The sequence below is a fragment of the Phymastichus coffea genome, unplaced genomic scaffold (assembly GCF_024137745.1).
Source record: "Phymastichus coffea isolate CEN01 unplaced genomic scaffold, Cenicafe_Pcof_1.1 PCOF00066, whole genome shotgun sequence".
Lineage (NCBI taxonomy): Eukaryota > Metazoa > Arthropoda > Insecta > Hymenoptera > Eulophidae > Phymastichus > Phymastichus coffea.
Genome location: NW_026706877.1, coordinates 40,696 through 60,113, shown reverse-complemented (window position 1 = coordinate 60,113; position 19,418 = coordinate 40,696). Strand labels below are relative to the sequence as shown.

The window sequence follows — 19,418 nt, the reverse complement described above, 5'->3', positions numbered from 1 at the left end:
GTGTATTCCATATAGAACGATTCGGCTTTTCGTGTGTTCGATATCAATACCCTGCCGCGCGCACCTCTCTCCCTTTTTCCCGACCTCCAGCGTTCATGTTAACGCACAAAGGCAGCTAGGCTAGCTCGCGCCTCTTTGTTTGTATTCAGCCTGGAAACTCGCGGAAACTCGCGCGCGTAAAATCTGTTAAAGCCCAACCGTCAGAAAGCTTTAGCAAATCCATTCTATTCCTTTCAAACTCAAATAGCACTTTAATTCCATTTGTACTTTTAAGCTAAGTGGATTTGCGGCTGCGAATCGAATTTAAAAAAAAAAAGAAAAACGAACGTTACAGAAGACGCTTTCCACTTAATCAAATCGCACCGCTGAGAGTGTTTGAATAATCGATTTCGCTTTTAATGTTATTGATCTAGACGTTCTCAAAAAAGCACACTTCTTGTAAAAAACATGCGACTGGTGCGCTAAAGCGGGTACCACCTCGTCAATCAATAGAACGTTTTCTTGGCTAGCTAGGGGCGCACTGTCACGTAGCCGACTCGGCCGACGTAACTAATATCATGAGAAATACTGTTATTACTATACTAATATTTCGCGTAGAGTTTTGCCTAAGCTACGTAGGGCTCGGGAGAGAGAGAGAGAGAGAGAGAGAGAGAGAGAGAGAGAGGGCACCGGAGGACTTTAAACGAATACTAGGCTCGTATTTCACGTCGGCTCTTATTTGCTCGGCGGCCAGCAAACTTCTTCGGCATCAGCGGTCGGAGATAGTGGCAGTGGTGGTGCGGGCGTCGCGTCTCGTTACGCGTCCCATAATTGGCAAGTAGCTGACTTTTCCTTAGACTCAACTATCGTCGCCACCGCCGGAATTCCATTTCACTTTTCCAAATATCAAACAAGTCTCGTAACTCGATTGCTACGGGCTGTGTCAAAAGTTATACATGGCAAATTACTGTTCATAAATCAATTGGTTAATATTCCATACTCCGTTGTGGATTATTTTTGTTTTATGGATTGCGTAACTTTGACTCTAATGTAACTCATTTTAGCATATTTTATTATTTAACGATTCCCCATTATTTGTATTCAACTCTAATAAAAAAAACAATTTTCCTTCACTAGCCATCGCTTAATTACATTAGCGTGTCGCAAAACCTCTATTCACTGCCCGAATATTCGTAATATCTGAATTAAACTGAGCAATAAAAGATCAACCGTCGTATATTTCACTGCTCGGTGTGGAGTATTTACTGATGTTTAAATAGTTCGGAATCGAGTCCATTAGTTTTAACAACCTTCGCAGCCCTCCTTTAATCACGTTTCAGATGAACCCGCGCTTGACATTAATTAACGAAATTATTCAGAGCACCGCTTGAAGTTTTGCTTTACACAGAAACTCGCACCTATATAGCGACTATATCATTAATATAAGATTTCAATATCGGATATCACGCTTGCCGTCAAGAGAACTAACAGAGTAATCCTACATCGAATTTGATCGTTAAACTTTGTAAGCCATATGCTAAATGTTCTATTGACAAGCAGTGAAAGTTTGAATAAGCATAAATTTTTAATGCAAACTTCTGACATGATAAATTGAAAATTTTCTTTACAACGCAAGGCTTGAAGCTTAAGATGATGATATAGGCAGTCACGATAATCGGCAGAACAAACTCCATATCGCAGTCGAATAAAAAAGGAAATCACGCATAGAAGAAAAAAAAGAAAAAGATGGTATGATTTGAAAAAAAATAGTGTTAAAAGGTACTAAACCAGAGTAGCTGAGAAGGAAAAGAGGATGTCGAAAGGCGTCAAACACACAGTACGAGATAGAGAGCACAAGAGGCGGAGACGATAATAGAGTATAAAGAATAAAAGGAGAGAAAATAGAGACGGAACGAGAAAGATAAAATTGAAATTGTTAGGTTATTAGAAGGGTCCTCTGTTGGATTCTCTAGCCTCGTCTTTCTCGTCGTTGCTGTACGGGCGTAGCCGGATTACAAGATTGGAAAGGGAACTTATTTGGGATGAAAGACTATCCCTCTTGAGAAAACTTCATTACTGATAAAGTCGAGGCAGGAAAAGCCTCTCCTGCGTCATCCCTTCCTCCGGTCTCATGCGCGTTTTTGCATTCGTCCGCGCTAGCTCACCACTGCTTTCTCACTTCTCTTTTATACTCTACGCGTCCGTAACCATGCCTCCCTCTTCTTTCTGTCGTCAGTAACTCTCCTTCGGGTTATTTTTTTCAGCCAATGCTTTTTTCTCCTCTTACAGGTACTCCAAGTACTCTCTCTTCCCCCTTCATTTTCTCCGCCGACAAGCATGTCCCTCGGTCCACTCGAGAAAACTTAACTTTTCATCCTTTATCGGCAATCGAGAATATTTTCTGCCGAGGAGATGGGATTGCCTCTCTGGGCGCTTATTCGCTGCGCCGACGTGCAGTCACGCGCGGCCACTCCCCCGTAAATCTTTGACTTTGTTAAGCGAACAAATCGAAAAAACTCATTCTTCTTTCAGGTTTCAGTTTTAATCAACCTTACACAAGCAGATTTTAAAGTTGTAACCTGTGTGTACGCCCGATATATACTCGTATTTCAATTAGCTTCAACGTTCTTTACGGTTCTTGACCTCTTTTATAATCTCATTTTGCTTTTATTACGCAAGGATCTCATTAGTCTTCATTTGAAAACAATTTAATTTGGAGTCGAGCTTCTCTGGTAAATCGAACAATACCATCGTGAAAGACAACTATCAACACCCTGACTTTTCTTTCAAATCTAATATAAATTACGACAATTGAACTGTCTAGACAGCTGATTATGAATAGTCGACGAGTCAATGACGGTAAGTTTAGCATCGAGATGTGCAGCAATCGTGAGGAAAGTCAATATTAAGATTTTGGACTGTTACTCGATTCTGCCAATAGTTGACGGGTGCTGATCCTGTTCGGAAAATATACGAGCGCAGGAGCAGGGTACGTCGCGAGAGACGAAAAACTCTTGGAGGCGAAAAACGGGCGGCTCGGTGATATACAGCTTTGCTTACAACGCCTGACTGAGCTCGCGTTTCCTTAAGCGCAAAGTACGACACGTTTTGTACGACACGGCGGAGATGGGCGAATGCGCATACTTCATGCACGCCCGTACTTTGTACTCTTTTATGTCCTGCGTCAGGGCTCTCTCCTATAAACCGGCAACTGCAGAGACCGCCTCGTACGTTTCCGTGTTTATCTGAATCTTTTGCGCGCCGCCTCGCTTTCTTTTCACCTTCTATCCTTCCGCCATTTTTTGCTTTATTCGCCTCGGCCAAAGTTTCTCCCTCGGAAATTTTCGATGTCACTAGAAATGTTTACGGCTAGCCGAGCCAACTTTCCACACCGAGTATAAAATTCTTTATTCGAGTAATCTCGGAAAGGTACGTGTAACTGCGGAATGGATGAGTACAGGAGAAGCAGACAATCTTCGGCGAACGAAGTGTAGAACAGCTCGGAGTTTGCTCGCTTTCATCTAAAATAACTATTTCAGCTACAACAATCGTATGGCGCATTTCAATGGGTTTTATTTCCGTCGTGGAAAGTACGTTCTCGCTTGAAACGTATATTATTACTCACCTGTCCGAGAAAGCCCCCTCCCCCCCACCAAAGATGAGTTCAAACCGTTTCTCGCAACTCGTGTTATTCCGCCGTGTAGCTCGCGAGCTCATATTCTCAGTGACTCGCGTGATAAAGTGCACGAGAAAGTTGGCATGCAGGTGATCTCGCGCGCGAGCGTACGCCTTTGTCGAGAGATAACTGCAAAGTGAAATTAGCCGCGAGTACGCTCGCTCTCGGCTTGGCGAACGGGCCAAGTTTTCGCGTCGGGAAATTGGTTTTTATGCCTTTATGTGGGCGTCCCCTTGCTCCCGGAGTGCAAAACCATTCACCCCAGACGCGAAACGCGAAATCGCCTCAATTTTAATACTTGGACGCTGTTTTGTGTGGTGGGTTTTATACATAGCCGGCAAAAACTACCCCGAAATGTACTCTAATTTTTATGAGCGATGCTCCTCCAATAAAATATATCTTAAGCAACGCATGGTATAAAACTTGTACTATTTATGATCGTTTTTACAATCAGTACACACTGGCTTATCTCGACAAATATTTCATTCCTTCAGTCAAAGGAAACTCGAAGAAGATATAACGATCGTTCATCGAAATATATCAGCGATCCTCAAGAGTTTGTTGCTCACGTTTCCACATCTTAATTTTCCGGAATAAACAAATGAGTACTAGCAGCCACGTAAGGATCTGGGAATATTGAGTGGTCAAGGAGGGAAACGGGAGCGAAAGACCAATGTAATTTTCCCGGTGTCGTAGATTTCCGTGTCAGCCTTCCTATAAAAGTGGGCAGCTTCATTCTTCGGTGGGCGCGGGTGTGCACATGCCGCAAATGTGGAAACTCCCGAGTAGTTATTATCTTCGAGTATACCACTTGTATACGAGGTAGTCGTGAAGGGAAGCTTAGTCGATGTTATCCCGAGTGAGACAAAAGATTAGGATTGGGCTGCTGCGAAAAGGGGGCGAAGGTATCGAGACTCCATACGAGACAAACGGAAATGAAGTGCCGGGGGCCGCGCGCGTACCAAAGAGAGAGAGAGAGGGGGTGGGGAGGGGGGGAGGTGAAGCCGGCAGCCGATACTACCCAATGCGAATGAGGTGGCGCATCGAGAGAAGCAACGTCAACTCCCGGAAATGAAGACATTGCGACGGTGTAATTGCCCGCGCGATACAGATGGAGGACTACCCGAAACTGACTGAAAATGAGCAAGAAGTTGCTTGTTCACAAGCTCACTGCCCACGAATTTTAAGGCAACCTGTGCACAGGCTTATCGATTGTTTTTCAAAAGAATCTTACTGCCTGGCCGACGTAAATCGACAAAGAATGTTCGACATGTGATTGGATTCCCCTGGCATTCGTCTTTTTTGTCTCAGCCGCTGGCATGGCCCATGGCTTCTTTTCTCTGGCTCTGTACTCTCTTACTCAGCTATGTTTGCTGTGCCTGCTCCTAAAGTACTCCCCTTTATTTCATTAACCCCTTACTTCATCGGCTCACCGAGAGCTGCTACAGCTGCACTGTTTTCATTTCTCTCTTTCTCTCTTATTCTCTCTACCCATTGCTTTCTTTCGTTCCTTTTCCACCCAAGTTCTCTTCTATTATACTGCTGAACCCGTGCATTTTCTCCCTCCAAATCGACTATCTTGGGTGTATTTATCCTCTTGTTGCCTATTTCCTTGAATAATACGTTCTATTATGCATTCTTTCTCTGTTTCACTTTACTTTCCTACTCGAGTAATAGCTTCTTCCGCCCCCCCCTCTTTAAGTAACTGAAATGGAGCTCTCTTATTTCAAGTAATATAATCGCATTCTCCGAAAATTGATTTATCTAATCAAATTTCATTTATTCCATTCGCGCACCGATAACTGATTCATGTAGTTAAAGAAAGTATTTACTTTGCTAGTAGGTATGTGGATTTTTCATTTCCGTTGCTTTTATCATTTCCTCTCATTTTTTATTTTTTATTCTGTACTTTATTTCACTTCTCGCGCGCAAAGCTTCACACCTTAACTCATATACTTTACATTTCTTTTTCAACGGATAAACGCGCCTACTCAGCTTCAGGCATTTTCTTGGTTTTACACCTAAACATGCCTCGTAATAATTACCTACAAAGTAATTTAAGAGCTCACGCTTGCAGCTCAGTTACCAGCTTAACATGCATTTTATCTTACGTATACAATATTTCATATCTTTTTTTTATGCAAATATGTCTTTTATTGCTTGTTTTATTTACGTAATTCCTCTTGGAAAATAATTATAGCTTTTGTCTGACTGTTTGGGTCCTAGTTTCAAATGAAGTTAATAAAATGAAGAAAAGCGCCGATGAGTTCAGTTAGATATTAAATTTCTTAAAGTTGCGAATTTATCGAACCACGTATGTGGCCATGAGGGAGTCGAACGGTATGAGGGAAAGAAGCCAAGAATGAAGAATGAACGCGGAAAAGAGCGCTGAAGGGTGAAGAGGGTCGATAATGCGTTTCTTTTCTGGTAGTGCGGCCGAATGAGTAGAGCCTAGAGAAGCCAATGATAAACGGCTTTATCATCTCCAATAAAAACCACTCGAGAGACGGAGAGAGAAAGAGAGTGCGACTCTTGAAAATGGCCACGTATATAGCCGCCAGCCGTATCAGGCCCACCAAAGCCTTCATCATCAATACGAATTAGTTGCGAGGGATGAGCAGAAGCATGTTGAAGAATTGCGGTACGAAGATGGAATGTCTACGTCGTTCTTGCTGCCTTTTTCCTTTATTTCGTCGACTAGTATTTTTTCTAAATTTTCAATTTCCTCGTTTATTTGATTTGGAGTCGTACGAATGAAAATCTCCGCCCGTACTCGTCAGATCCGCCATACTACTTTTCAAAATAAAAAATAACAATTTAAAATTAAAAATTAATGGAGTTAAAAATTCTTGTTTACCTAATTCATTTAGCAGTTTAAAATTTATTCCAGTAGAATTCCCAATTTCATCTTTAACAATTTTAAATTGCGAAACCTATTGCCAATAAGAGAAATGCGAATAATTCCACTGATTGAATCCGTATGTGAGAGAAAATTGGAACAAGTGGGGTACGATAGCAAAAGAACAGAGCAATGAATAAATGAATAAACGAAGCTGTCGCATACGTTTGTTGAGTTTCGCGCATGTTATCAAAACAAAAAGCTTGTGACAATGTCATCGTTGGTATTTCCCAGAGGAGGAAAATTGTGCATGGTTTAATCAACGAATAAAAAGAACGCATGAAACATCAGCTGACGTATACGGGTAGATTATCACATTAAAGCGGCTCAAGGTAAAATATTTGTTACGAATAGCAAGCGTCTGTCGCAACGTATTGGACGATATGACTGTCAATCATTATATTAATTTTTTTTGGAATGAATCGCGTTGCATAAATCAGGCTGGATTAACATCAGGAATATAAAAAGCCAATTTGGATTTGATTTTTCATAAGTACTTTCATTGTACAAATCATATAAGTAGAAAGCTGAAATTGCGATGGCGTTGTTTATAAAAAAAAACAGGGATACAGTTTAGGAAACAAGTTGATGCTTGTTTAGGAAACAACAGAAAGAGTAGCATACAGGCTTAAGCGAGTTCGGTTAAGCAGCTCGTTTGCAGGGCTGTGTTAAAGGAATGCATTGCTTGTGTGCGATAGACCGACAACCGACTGAGAGTCTAGGTGGACATAGTACTTTTGTACAAGTAGGTATGTGGAAGAAGACAGAATAGCAAATCGCTTAGCTTACTATCAAAAGCGTCACGCATCTTGCGGTACTTTGTTGGACCGAGAGAAATTTGATGGGGTGCAAAGGCACATCAAATTTGTGCACATTCCTGTATTCGATACTCGCGAGGGACCTCGCCTCATTTTAAAAGCTGTATTTGGAAATATGAGTTTCTAAAGGAGATTTCGTGCTGGTTGCTCATGTAAGTCGAAATATAATGTTTCAGCGGAAAACGAGAAAAGCAAATGAAGCAGCAGAGCAAGTAAATGTCGAAGAAAGCTATACTCGGCGGTAGAATCTGTTGGTTTGCGGTTGGCGCGCTCCACTTGAAGCCGCTAAAGTGTTGAGCGTCTGGCGCGAGTGCGACGGTATGCGTGGTACGATCTCGTTACGCTCGCGCCGCGCTCACGTGCACACCGTCCCTCCCCGCCGGAGCTAGTTTTTGTAGCGCCAAGAAAAATAAAATGCCAATGCGAAGAGTTGCTGCTGTGCAAAAGTGTTGCAGTGTCGAAAGCTTCCTCGCCCCCGCGCTCGTTATTTCTTCCGTACATAGCCGTAGAGCGCACGAGGCTCGAGCAACGTCGGGGCTTTGTCCATTAGATTGAAGGATAATTTGATTTTCAACCGATCGCGGCGCTCGCTCTCGACTGGCGGCTTATTCTTGTTTGGCTTGGAATGAATTTCGTTAGACGTTTCGCTTGGGATTCTGGCGAGGGTAAAGCGCGTCTCGCTGCTTGATTATACACAGCATCGCGACCGAGCGCGTTCGCAAAGCCTCCAAAATCTCTTTGTAAGCAGTTCCTTTGACGGTTCGCTTTAATATTTACTCGTTAAAGCTGCATTTGTCTTCATTTTAATTACGCTACTCGCTGTTCATACGTTGCGTTAAACAATTATTGAATGACTGATGCAGGTTTACCGGATTATCTCACGTGCTTTGTCGACCGATGCATTCATGAGCACAATGTACTTGGCAGCGAAGCCAGCGAATTCACGTTTGTGTATTACAGTGAAGTGAATATAAAGAACGTATTCGCGAGAGAGAACTTTGGGTGTTTAGGCGAAGCAGAGGTAAAAGTTCAAACTTGCAAATCATTTTTCTCGTTCTTCGCATAAAAGCCCGCTCGTGATGCCTTGAACGTGTTTGCAATATGCCGTGGCGCGTGTTCTACTCGTATTGTACCACTGGTTGTTTATTTGGTCCACATAGACACTTACACAACTGATATTTCTGGCAGTGCGCGTCTACATTTATCTTCGATATATCGATACGTGGCTAAAATCTGAAGCTTTTTGTCGCTAGAAGCTTCACTCTTTCGTCGTCTTATTAGCTTGTTTAATCGCACTTTTTGCCTCTATCTCTCCTCTTTTATTACGAAGCTTCTCTCGCATTATTAGTTACTTGTATGACGGTACGCGAGACGATGCTTAATTCGTGACAGCGCCGTGAAGTCGCGTACACGACGCACCTAGCTGCTTTTACGAGGCGTACTTCATCTCGCGTCTTACGCTTCTTTACACTTGCCCATCTCCGCTGGCCTATTAGCGCCGCCCGTTGCTCAAGTAGTAACGAACGTCGAGCTTGAATCAACAGAGTGGAACGATCCCTTTGAAACTTCCTCATTGATGTTTTCTTTCCTCTCTTGTGGATACATACTTGTAGAGCTTGCTGCTTCAAAGTCGCGGCTTTTTTTTTCTTCGATGCATATCGATCAAAGGAGGCTACTCCACCTCTTCAGCGCGTTTATCCAAGAATCTTCGAGTCGAGTCTTGACGACCTACCGTTAATAGCTTATTCCCTTCGCTGGCTGCTCGTAAATAACGAAAGAAAACATGACAAAGAATAGGCTGAAAAAGAGCTTTACACGTTAAAGAGCCTCTCGAAGCCGTATTTGTGTGCTACGGCTTGTAAGAGCAAAAAAATAAAGAAGTTTGTTTGGTATACGCGCGGCTGAATCCGACTTACGAGACCGAATTATCAGACCCTCGTCTGCAGATAAGCCATTAATGGCAAGCTCTCCGTCACAATCTAAATGCGAATCTAACGAGGCCACTACTATTACGCTCGAGCGCAACACGCTTCTCGCAAAAAGTCACTGCCACATCAACTGCGTCTATACGGCTTCTTAGTTTGACTCGATTTATTTATATTTTATGAGCCGCTTCTTTCACTCGGTTAGTAATCGATTTTTTATAGACTATCGTCAATACCGCTTTGCCATTTTTTTACGTATCGCTGATTCTATACAATTCTTCGCCATTCTTAATATCGGTGGTAGGACAACCATCCGCAACGGATGTAGGGCTGACAACATTTTAGCTCTTTTACTTTGATTTTTTCAAGCAACGTTGTTAAAGTGATCTGATCGCTTGATGCATTCTATTCGCCAAAAAATAAGATAAGTGTATGAGTGAAATCACAGGTACGAGTCAAGTTTTTAAAACAAACTGCGTATCTTATTACCAGAATTTTTTTTTCAATTGTCGCACGCTGAACAATCTCGAAGCTGTCGGTTCGTGAAGCGTAAAGTCTCTCTCTGGCTAGAGGCAAACAGCAAAGTTGCCGCGACGTTATAGCAAACTTTGCGAGCTGAAAGTGGCGATCGGGGTGAGAATATCGGAGCTACGTGCACTTTTGTCAACTAGCCGTTTGGATTTTGGCTTCTTCGAGAAAGGGAATCCAGACGCTGAGACGAGTGGAAAAATTGATTTAGCTAGACGGAGCGCATGCGAGTTGGCGGCAAATTGCAGCGATTCAGCGTTTCCGCCGAGCTTCCGATGAAACTTGGCGGAGGAAAAGGGGGACGGTACAAATTTATGGCCTGTAATTAGCGCGGGCTACACTTCTCCGTTCGCCAAATTTATTTCGGTTTATTGGCAAACTGATTAACGCCTCGCCCATAATAAAGCTGAATGTCACTGCGAACTCTCTCTCTCTCTCTCTCTCTCTCTCTCTCTCTCTCTCTGCGTTGCACAGAGTCGTGCGACCGCGATGGTTATCGGAAACTGATTAGCGATTTTCGAATGTTTGCTCTGGCCAATGTCGGTCGAATTTACGAAGCGCCGAGTATTGTACGAATGCCGAAAGCCCATTTTGACCATTGTTGGCCATTCTCTACGATATTGTATTTACAGCTGGTGTCTGCCTACGCTGACGAAACTCGGCACTGAAATATCAATAATTCCGTAAGCGCGCGCGCACGTTATTCGCTCACGAGAAAGACAACAGTTTTGAATTCAAATGCTAATATTTTAGCGAGAGAGCCGAAGCATAAATCCTGCGAGGCCGAACAAGTGGGCACACTCCCACGCAGAAGCCAGCGAAAAAGCCATTAAGCAGGCGAAACACGCAGCCAGCCATAGAGCTGCGCGCGCAAGCCCGTTGCAATTTCTTAATGAGACATTGTCGCCGGCGTCGTAGTCGTCATGGGCGAAGGCAAGAGCCAGCTAATAAGTGCAATTTTCATGCGGGACCAGATCGTCGCCGGCGATATCAGTGCACGCGGAGAGCCTTTTATTCGCGGAGTCACGTTCGCTCCGGCGCGAGGCCGACAATCGATGCCGAGCGAGCGCGCGCATGTCAATGTTTCATGTTCGAAAAAGAGCACCGCGCCGAGCCGCGCCGCGCGAGCGTTATCCTTGAACTATATCGATTGGCCAGAAACTGAGCTGCTACTGCTGCTGCTACTGCTGCTGCTGCTGCGCTGCTGTTACCGTGAACGTGCAGGGTAACCCAACGCGCTGCTGAAAGACACGGAATGAATGCGAGCGCCGCGGAACTTGCACAATTGCAGACATGCCGAGTGCGTGCTTTACCGGACGATGGATGGACCTTACCGACGAATGCGCACGTATTTTATGTAATGACCTCGCGCTGCTTGGTAATCTGAATGTGTATAAGATACCGAGATAAATATTCAAAATTATTTGTCGTACTAAATTAGTGCAAGTATGCGTACACAATCAACTTGTTATTGGTATAAATTTAATCTTTTAAATGAAGCTTATTTGTATGGGTACGAACGTCGTTGTTTGTATTCGTATTGTCTGTCTGGGTAACATAATTATTCTTAAAGATAAAACAAGTTCTGACAGCGTGAGTAATCACTTTATAACGTGCCACAATTAGTTTTCTACGTTTGTTGATATTCTGCTTTGAAAGTTATATTTCTCAATGTATATTCTTATCATAAAATAACGTAAGTACACTGCTCTTTCTGTACTGGCTACTGTATGAGTTAGTGGGTTCCCGGATTGAATGAAAGATGTGGTGGTGTTAGTACGTTTTCTGTGAGACCGAGCTTTTCTTTGAGTCTCTTAAACGGTAATGAGCGAGTGTCCAATTAAATTATAGCAATTTAATTCAGAAACTCTTAGTGATAGACACTCTCATATACTTCCATCATTTAAAAAATTAAAAAGTATCGTTACCTTCAGCTAATTGTTGTATTCCTTATTTCAAATACCTTTTTTCAAATCAGTATTTGAAAGAAAGGAAAAATTATCATAGAAATCGACTAAGAGAAAGTTTTGTAAATGACAGCTAACAAAAGGAACTTTTGGAAACCATAAAACAGCGCAAAGGCAAATTCAGCGGAAAAAAATGAAAAAAAGCGTGGAACAGTCGAGGAGCGCAAAGCCGAGTTGGAAGTGGAAACGGTCGTTTGCGAGTCGGAAAATAAAGGTGGATGGGGGCTGGATTGCGTGTGGCGCCAGCAAGTCTGCACGATCAGTTCCGCAGCCGCGTATATAACTCAACCGACGGCGGCAGTGGCGGCGGCGGCGCGGCGGCGCCGCAGGTTCATCGGCTTCCAAACAAGCAAAACTCTCGTTTCATTGGTCGCGATTAATAAACCACATCGATTTGACTACCTCCCTCTCCTTCGCTTGGTACAGCTATTCGCGTAGCCAAGAGATGCCCCGCGTTCTACGCCTCTTTCTCCATTATTTCACCGTTTTACTGCTTACTTTGCGTAATTGCTTTGTAAAAGCAGCGAGGAATGCGGGGCTCGTTAACTTTGTGAAAGGCCTTTGTGCTGCAATTGAACGAGGAGTCGCCTCGAATATCGCCCGAGCTTTTCTCTGCAAGCTTACAGTTGTCATTGTTATTTCAGCTCATTTTCTGTTTTGTAAGTTTTGTTCAACCTTACAAAAAACCAAACACTATTTGGTATAATAAGCATGTCAATTATTGTACCTCAACATTTTCATCTTGTTTTTATTTATAACATTCTGACAATGTTCGTACTACGCTGTGTGACTCATTTACTACTGGATCATCTGTCAAGTAACAGCAAGTATTTCGGTCATACTTTTGGTTTAATTTTGAAAACATATCATTAAGAATTAAATCACTTAGCATAGAGTAAAAGATGTTTTTCAGTCAGTCATTCATTTAAATTGAAAATAATTGAAAGAAGAAACCAACAAATTGTTTAAATAAACTTTTCTGAAAAACATGATATTTAACGTAATAATTAATCATTCAAATGTAAGCAAGGCCGTTTTACCCATACTGAGGAATATTTAACATGTAACAAATACGGATTTCGCGTGTGGCCGTGAAAATTCATATACCTAGGAGTCATGTCGCTGATACGTTGGAAGGGAAAGAAAAAGAGGCATTGTAACGTCGAAAAGTTGGCTCCGCACGCTTAGTCTTCCCTGCCTTCGAGAAATCGACAGGGATGACTCATCAAGGGCGGTGGCAGTACACGCTTTCCCATTTTATTTTCTCTCTGCTACTGGCTTATTGTAACGTGTCTCGCAGATACCTATGTGCTCGCTCCGACTATCCATTATACGCACTATGTATACGCAATTATTACGCTGAATAGTGAGTTTGTCCGTCAATTACGTTTCACTATTTGATTTAGCCTCATCGATTTTTTTCACACTCATTTTCAATAAGTAACCTATACGATGCTCGAATATTCTATCGCGATCATTTTTACAATCGGAAAACTTGCTTTTATTATAGTACCATAAAGTTTTGATAATGTTGAGAACACAACTATTCTAAAAGTAAAAAACATGAATAGAAAAAAGTCAATTTCCGAGGGACGTCGTACAATGCACATATTCGCAAATGCTGTACCGAAAAGGTCATTCATCTTTTTCTTTCCCTGTCTGCTTGTCCATCTTTCACTCTCTCTCTCTCTCCCCCTCTCTCCCTCTCTCACTCTCTTGCACCTTCTTTATTTTCCATTTTGTTTTTCTCGCTATCCTACTTGCCTCTATTTCTTCGGAAAATTTTTTCTCCTTTCCTTTTAAGGATTCGCACTTGTTCCAACGTCGAAAGCATGTCCAAACTTTGAAACTTTTTCTCGAGTCCTCTGGGACTCAGCCTTTTTTTTCTCTCGCCCACGCGCTTGCCTCATTTTATTGTGCAGCTCTTCGGATTGTCGCTCCCGAGCTGTGCACTAAAATGGAAAGTTTCTTAAAGTGGCTTAAAGCATAAAATGTCGCAAAGGACAGGCCAATAAGACGTTCGAGTTTTCGGCCTTTCTGGCTGAATCGTTTTGGGAGTAGGGATGGCTATTTTGTCGCAGTTTTATTTAAGGTTTATATCCACGGTGCCTTTCAGTGGGAGTGTCGTTTGACCTTTGCAAATCACGGCAATTAGTCCAAATTGCATGGTTACTTAAATAATAAAAAATATAATTCAAGTAATTCAATTATATATAAAATAAAAATGTATACAACAATCCGATTTCTCAATCCATTTATGAAAATGCTTTGTAGGTCGTGTAAGTAGTGATTCTCGGATTTAGTCAGACACGATCACAAATTTGTATCTTTCCGTGAGTCCACCGCAAAAATAACGTGAGGTTATTCAATAAATTATTTGCTGATGCTTGTTGCAGAGAATGGACTGCTTTCGTTCGAAAATCCAAATTACCATCTGGATCCAGCACGATTGGATGACGCGCTTAACAGCAACGAGAATGGCAGTTCTCTATACGAGGAGTTGTATCAGGAATTAGTCAGCGGAGTGAGGGGCAATGCTGCCAACGAGATGACACGAGTCCAAGGTAGGCGTACTTACGCCAACCTTGACATCGGTAGCATGGGCGTTGACGTAACCCAGGGTCCGCTTACTCAAGATCCCACAGTCTCTGACAACAGCGAAAATCACAATCACGGGTAAGTTCGGTTTTCTTTTACGTCCCATTTGTCATACTCTGCGTCACGGTTATATATCGCCAGATATTGACTTTTCCTCAGGGTTCTTTAATTGAGTCTGTCTGTAAGCGAGCTAACCAAATGACCATTCTCCAGCCACACGAACATTTAACAATTACGGAAATACTGCTTAAATGTAAAATGTAATGTTTACATAGTGTTTCGTGCAATTATTTACGTGTACGAAAGTTGGAGAGTGAGAGTGAGAGGAGCAATAACCTAGTTTAAGAAGCAATTTCGTATGTCTCTCAACAAACCGCGTAACGTTGGTACATGTCTGATTGTTTATGGGAGCCGACCTTCCAAGAAGCTACTATTCGTAGGTAGGCAGACCCGCTGTCGTGTGGAGTCGTATTTACATGGTAGTTTCAAGTTTCCTGGAAGGCAATCGCGTAGTCTCTAGCACATAAAGCAATTGCGAAAGTGCTAGAAATCGAATTTTCAGGTCGACGTGATGCGAAGCATTGTGTATCGCGAGAGAGAGAGAGAGAGAGAGAGAGAGAGAGAGAGAGAGAGCACGACTGCGAGGCCATTACGAGCTCTAGTGATAACTTCGTTATAGCGGATGCGGAGAAAGCGCCCAAAGTCACGTCGTTTACCTCGTTTTCATACTGCTTTCCTGAACGTGCCGCTAGCCCTCTACATTCCCCAGAGCTGATGCGATTTCAGCCTACGATAATGCTTCGTGCAACACTTCAGTGTTTTCCTCGAGCAATTTTTATCACGCCATAGAACTGCTGTGCTATTATTCTTTCCACTGCTGTGTACGCATCCCGACTGCTAAGTTTAGCCAGAGGATTGATGTTGGGTTCCTCGTTTCATTTGAATTTGATTTAAAGTACTGATCGCATATTTCATTACTCGAATTTCGCACACGTAAATTTATTGAAATGTCAAAGCTTTCTAAAACTCATTTAATACATTATATTTATGGATTTCCATATGATGAATTTAATACCGAGCTAAAATATAAAGTATAAAGATATCATAAACGATAAAAAAAGAATAAATGTGCGAGCCAATCCGTCAGCAGCGTAATAAGCCTGTTAACGATCGTGTCTGCTTGCAAGCTGAGTCATTATACATGTGTAAGTCGAGCATGTGAACGCTGGCCGCAACTCATGTTGGAAGCGCCTGTTCCACGACCAGCGAGCCATGCAGTTATACGTCCAGTCCTTTGGCCCCTGCCAGCCAGCCGCAGCGCCCGCGAGAGAGGCCACGCGATCGATGTTACTTACACTAAGTTGGCGGAATTCCTCGCGGAATATTTCATAAGATGCTTGCTGCACTCGAGCATCGCTAATCAAACTCATCGCCGCTGAAATGTGGCTTTCTAGAATTTCTCTATGTTTATAACGCGATTAAAAGCTCGGCTAAAAATTATTTTCTCGGCTGAAAGTTTCGCTGACTTTTTACCTTATTATTTTTTTAGATCGACCAGACGAGTCGTTTGTAAATATACCACGAGCGCTGTGCTGTTTGACTCGACGATCAATATTTGTTTATCCGGTTCGTTTGTTCATTTATTATATGCAAAGTCTTTATTACTTGTCAATTAGTGGGTATGATGAAAAGTAATCGGAGCTACGTTTGCGCACGACCGCGTATAACATTCGTGGTGGAAAGATGAGGCTAGTCGCCGAGGTGTAGAAAGCCAACATGACGAGAGACAGAACTTCATCATTTTGTAATCGGACTTGGTGATAATTATAAATGCGCAAGGCTTGCTTTGAACGCGCTCGATTCGTGACTGGAATATGTCGCGGTCTTTTACGGTCTTCCAAAACTCTAAGCTCTTTCGACGCTCTTTCACGTGTATGCTAGCCGGATCAAGTTTTTTCTGGACTTGGCTCGATTGTTTCTCACGTTCGCCTACCCGTTTACGCTTCAGAGACTTCGATCGATGGAAGCAGCTCTACGAGTGACTCTGAATATGAGAACTTGCAATTGAACATGTTATTTTCTATCGAGTTTAACTGATTATGCACGTTTAGTTGTAAAATGTGCCTAATTAGTCCTTCTAATCATGGCGTATTAGCAACATTTAATTCTATTATCGAAAAGTCTTGCTTCGTTAGAAAGTCGAGAAGCTATTAATTACTTAGTCGATTGTCTCCGAGATTGTGAACAAAGTTTGGCGTCGTGGAAATAAAAAGCAAATCAGCGAGGAATACTTGTCGCGAAACTTTGTTGAGAAAGACGCAGCCACGCGTGAGTAACGGCCTCTCGTAAAGCCGTTGGCGAGCTTTCATAAACGTATTAAAGTCGAAGTAATCGTCGAGCAGCGAGTAAGTGCACAGAAAAAAAAGCAGCAGCAAAAAAGGTAAAACTAAAGAGTGCACAGATAAGGTTCTCGTGCTTTCTCGATCAGGGAAATTTATATGCTCGCGTTGTTGTTATCACGGTATGCGTACAAGGTGCCCTCGCTTTTCGAGTCGAGTCACTTATGTTTCGATTTTACGAGGCTCGTACGCGTGTATATGGCTTAAGCTTGGCTTTAATATTTTGCGGTAAAGGCTCGCGAGCGCGTCGGCGCTTTTACGAGGTGTAAAGTCCTGCTAAGTAGTGCGCGCCGGGATTAGTCCGACGCGAGGCCCGATACACTATGGCGTTACACTGCCACGAGCACTTTGAGGGGATTTCTTGTGAAAGATGCGACTGCGATCGAGCTTTCATATTTCGCATTCTTTATAGTTAATGTGGAAGGTTGAGCTTGCGATAAATACGTGATTGTATCTTGCAAACTCCCTAGGCATTTGTTTTTATAATCGTGTCAAGTCATTTCCACGTGTTTTTCGCTTTTCGAATTTATTTTTCACAGGCCACAAAGATTCGATCTCTGGATCACTAATGGAAAAGAAAACCCGTAAGTGCCAAACGTTCATGCTTTTTTTAAAAAAATTAAGTTCAAAGCCCTTCAGCGTGTCCCCAAGCGTGAATGCGAACACCGTAGCGGCGCGCAAAAGTCCATAAATAATTCTGCAGCTGAAAAATTTATCTAACGCTGTACACTTGTATACCACGGGTGATCGACGCTGCTGTGCTAAAGTAAGTCACGGACAAAAAGGTCATAAGGTGAATATATTTCCAAAATAGTGTCTCGCGAAAAATGTCAAACGCCTTTTCTACAAAATGCAGGCTCGAAACTGAAGACGCAAGCCCCATTTGAAAGTTGTCATCTGAACGTCGTAAATGGTTGAGCAGCAGCCATATGAGAAACAAATGCCGAATAAGAAAAGATCGGAGATAGAGGTATTGGTCGGGGATAGCAGTGCGAGTAGATATATATACTGCAGGAAGACTGGAGGTCACAGGCCTTTGACCTGAGTAGCAGTGCAGTGCTGGTGCTGCGATTATTCAGCGATTCCAGCCGACTGCGGATCTCCATGCGCTCACGCTCTCTCTCTCTCTCTCTCCGATCTCTGGGACACTGATTGCCTCTGGGACTGGACGCGCACCTCGAGATACCGGTACCTTGTTTCGCCAGCGGCGACACCCGTCCGCGCCTCTCTGCTCTACTCTGTTCTACTCTGTGCCTGCCGGATTGTCGGTGTCCTCGTCGTAGACGCGATGCGCTCGGAATATCATCACTTTATTTACCAAGATTCACATTCAGTGCATCCTACTTTTTATTTAATCAGCGATTACATCATCGAGATCAATGGGTAATTAAGACGAGGATATCTTGATGACTCTAAGGCTAACGTGACCTTTGAGCCTTACGGCTACATTATAAACGTGCAGTGATCCCAAGAAATGAGTATCTTAACTCGGATCTTGCCAACTTTCCTACTAGTGCATTCACCTTTCTTTCTCTCTTTGCTCTTATATGATGTTTCTTTTCTCTGCAGTGCAGTGTAGCTTAAAAATACCATCAGACGGAAAGAAGCGTTTTCTTTTTCGCTAGAATGTTTGAACGAGAATCCAACTACGAAACGTTAAACAATAACATATTTTATTGAATATTAATTGAAAAACTATGCGAAAGCCAGTTCATATAGTGAATCCGTGTATAACTGCATCAGCTCCTAAAATCATAGAGTACGTACGAAGGCACAGCGCGGATGCGTGTGCATGATATGATGGGCTTACTCGACTGGGACAGCTCTCGCGAGCATCCATTGTCTGGTGACGGATTTAAAGAAATTCGAGTGCACCCGGAGGCTGATCATTTGCAAGTGACTTTCCTGAAGATCTAGAGCCGCTCGTGAATGCGGTTTATTCGGATGGAAGAGGTACGACCCCGCCGGGGATTAATTAAATCGCGCCCGCATAGATTTTCCAACTAATTGGATTGTGAATAGAAAAGCCAACTTATCAATGTTCAAATTTGTTTTACCAATCCGCGCATTTTTTCAAATCAACGATTTGTATGTTTTTAAGGAATTTGCAAAATACATTCGTCTGGAATAATTGGTAAAGTTAGCTGACGATTGTTTATAGTATTATTTGTGTTGCGCAAAAGCGCGAAAATATAGTACGATTCTTCGAATTGAAGAGAAAAAAAGAATAAGCCATAGAGATATGAGAAGTGTATTTCGAGGAGAAGAAAAGAAAATAGAAAAAATAATCGTGAGATTCTATCTGATCGGTGTCCCTGAAAGGTATATAGCCGGCCATTGGTTTATTATCTTCGTAGACACTTCTTGTCGCACTAATAACTCGCGGCATTGATAGTAAGTACAAATATACACACAACAACGCTCGGCAGACCCTCGTCTTCTATTGCTAGCGTTCATTCGATGTCGGCCATTCCTCGTAGCCCGCGACGAAAGAGATTTATCTTCTGGGGCTCTTTGTTTTTCAGCCTGCGAGCTCCGACCCGACAGACGATTTGTTCGTTCATTTAAACGGATTCTAGAGAAGAACGACGATCAGTTCTATTTATCACCGACTCCGAATTGAATAACT

The 19,418-nt window shown here is 42.7% G+C and overlaps 1 protein-coding gene across 1 annotated transcript in view; it reads left to right on the top strand.

Moving 5' to 3' along the window:
• LOC131667462 (protein Fe65 homolog) overlaps positions 1 to 19,418 on the top strand; it is an 82,379-nt gene that overhangs the window by 42,358 nt on the left and 20,603 nt on the right. The window contains exon 3 of the mRNA XM_058940889.1: positions 14,189 to 14,468. Within this exon, the coding sequence (XP_058796872.1) occupies positions 14,189 to 14,468 (280 nt within the window). The remainder of the gene's footprint in view (positions 1 to 14,188; positions 14,469 to 19,418) is intronic.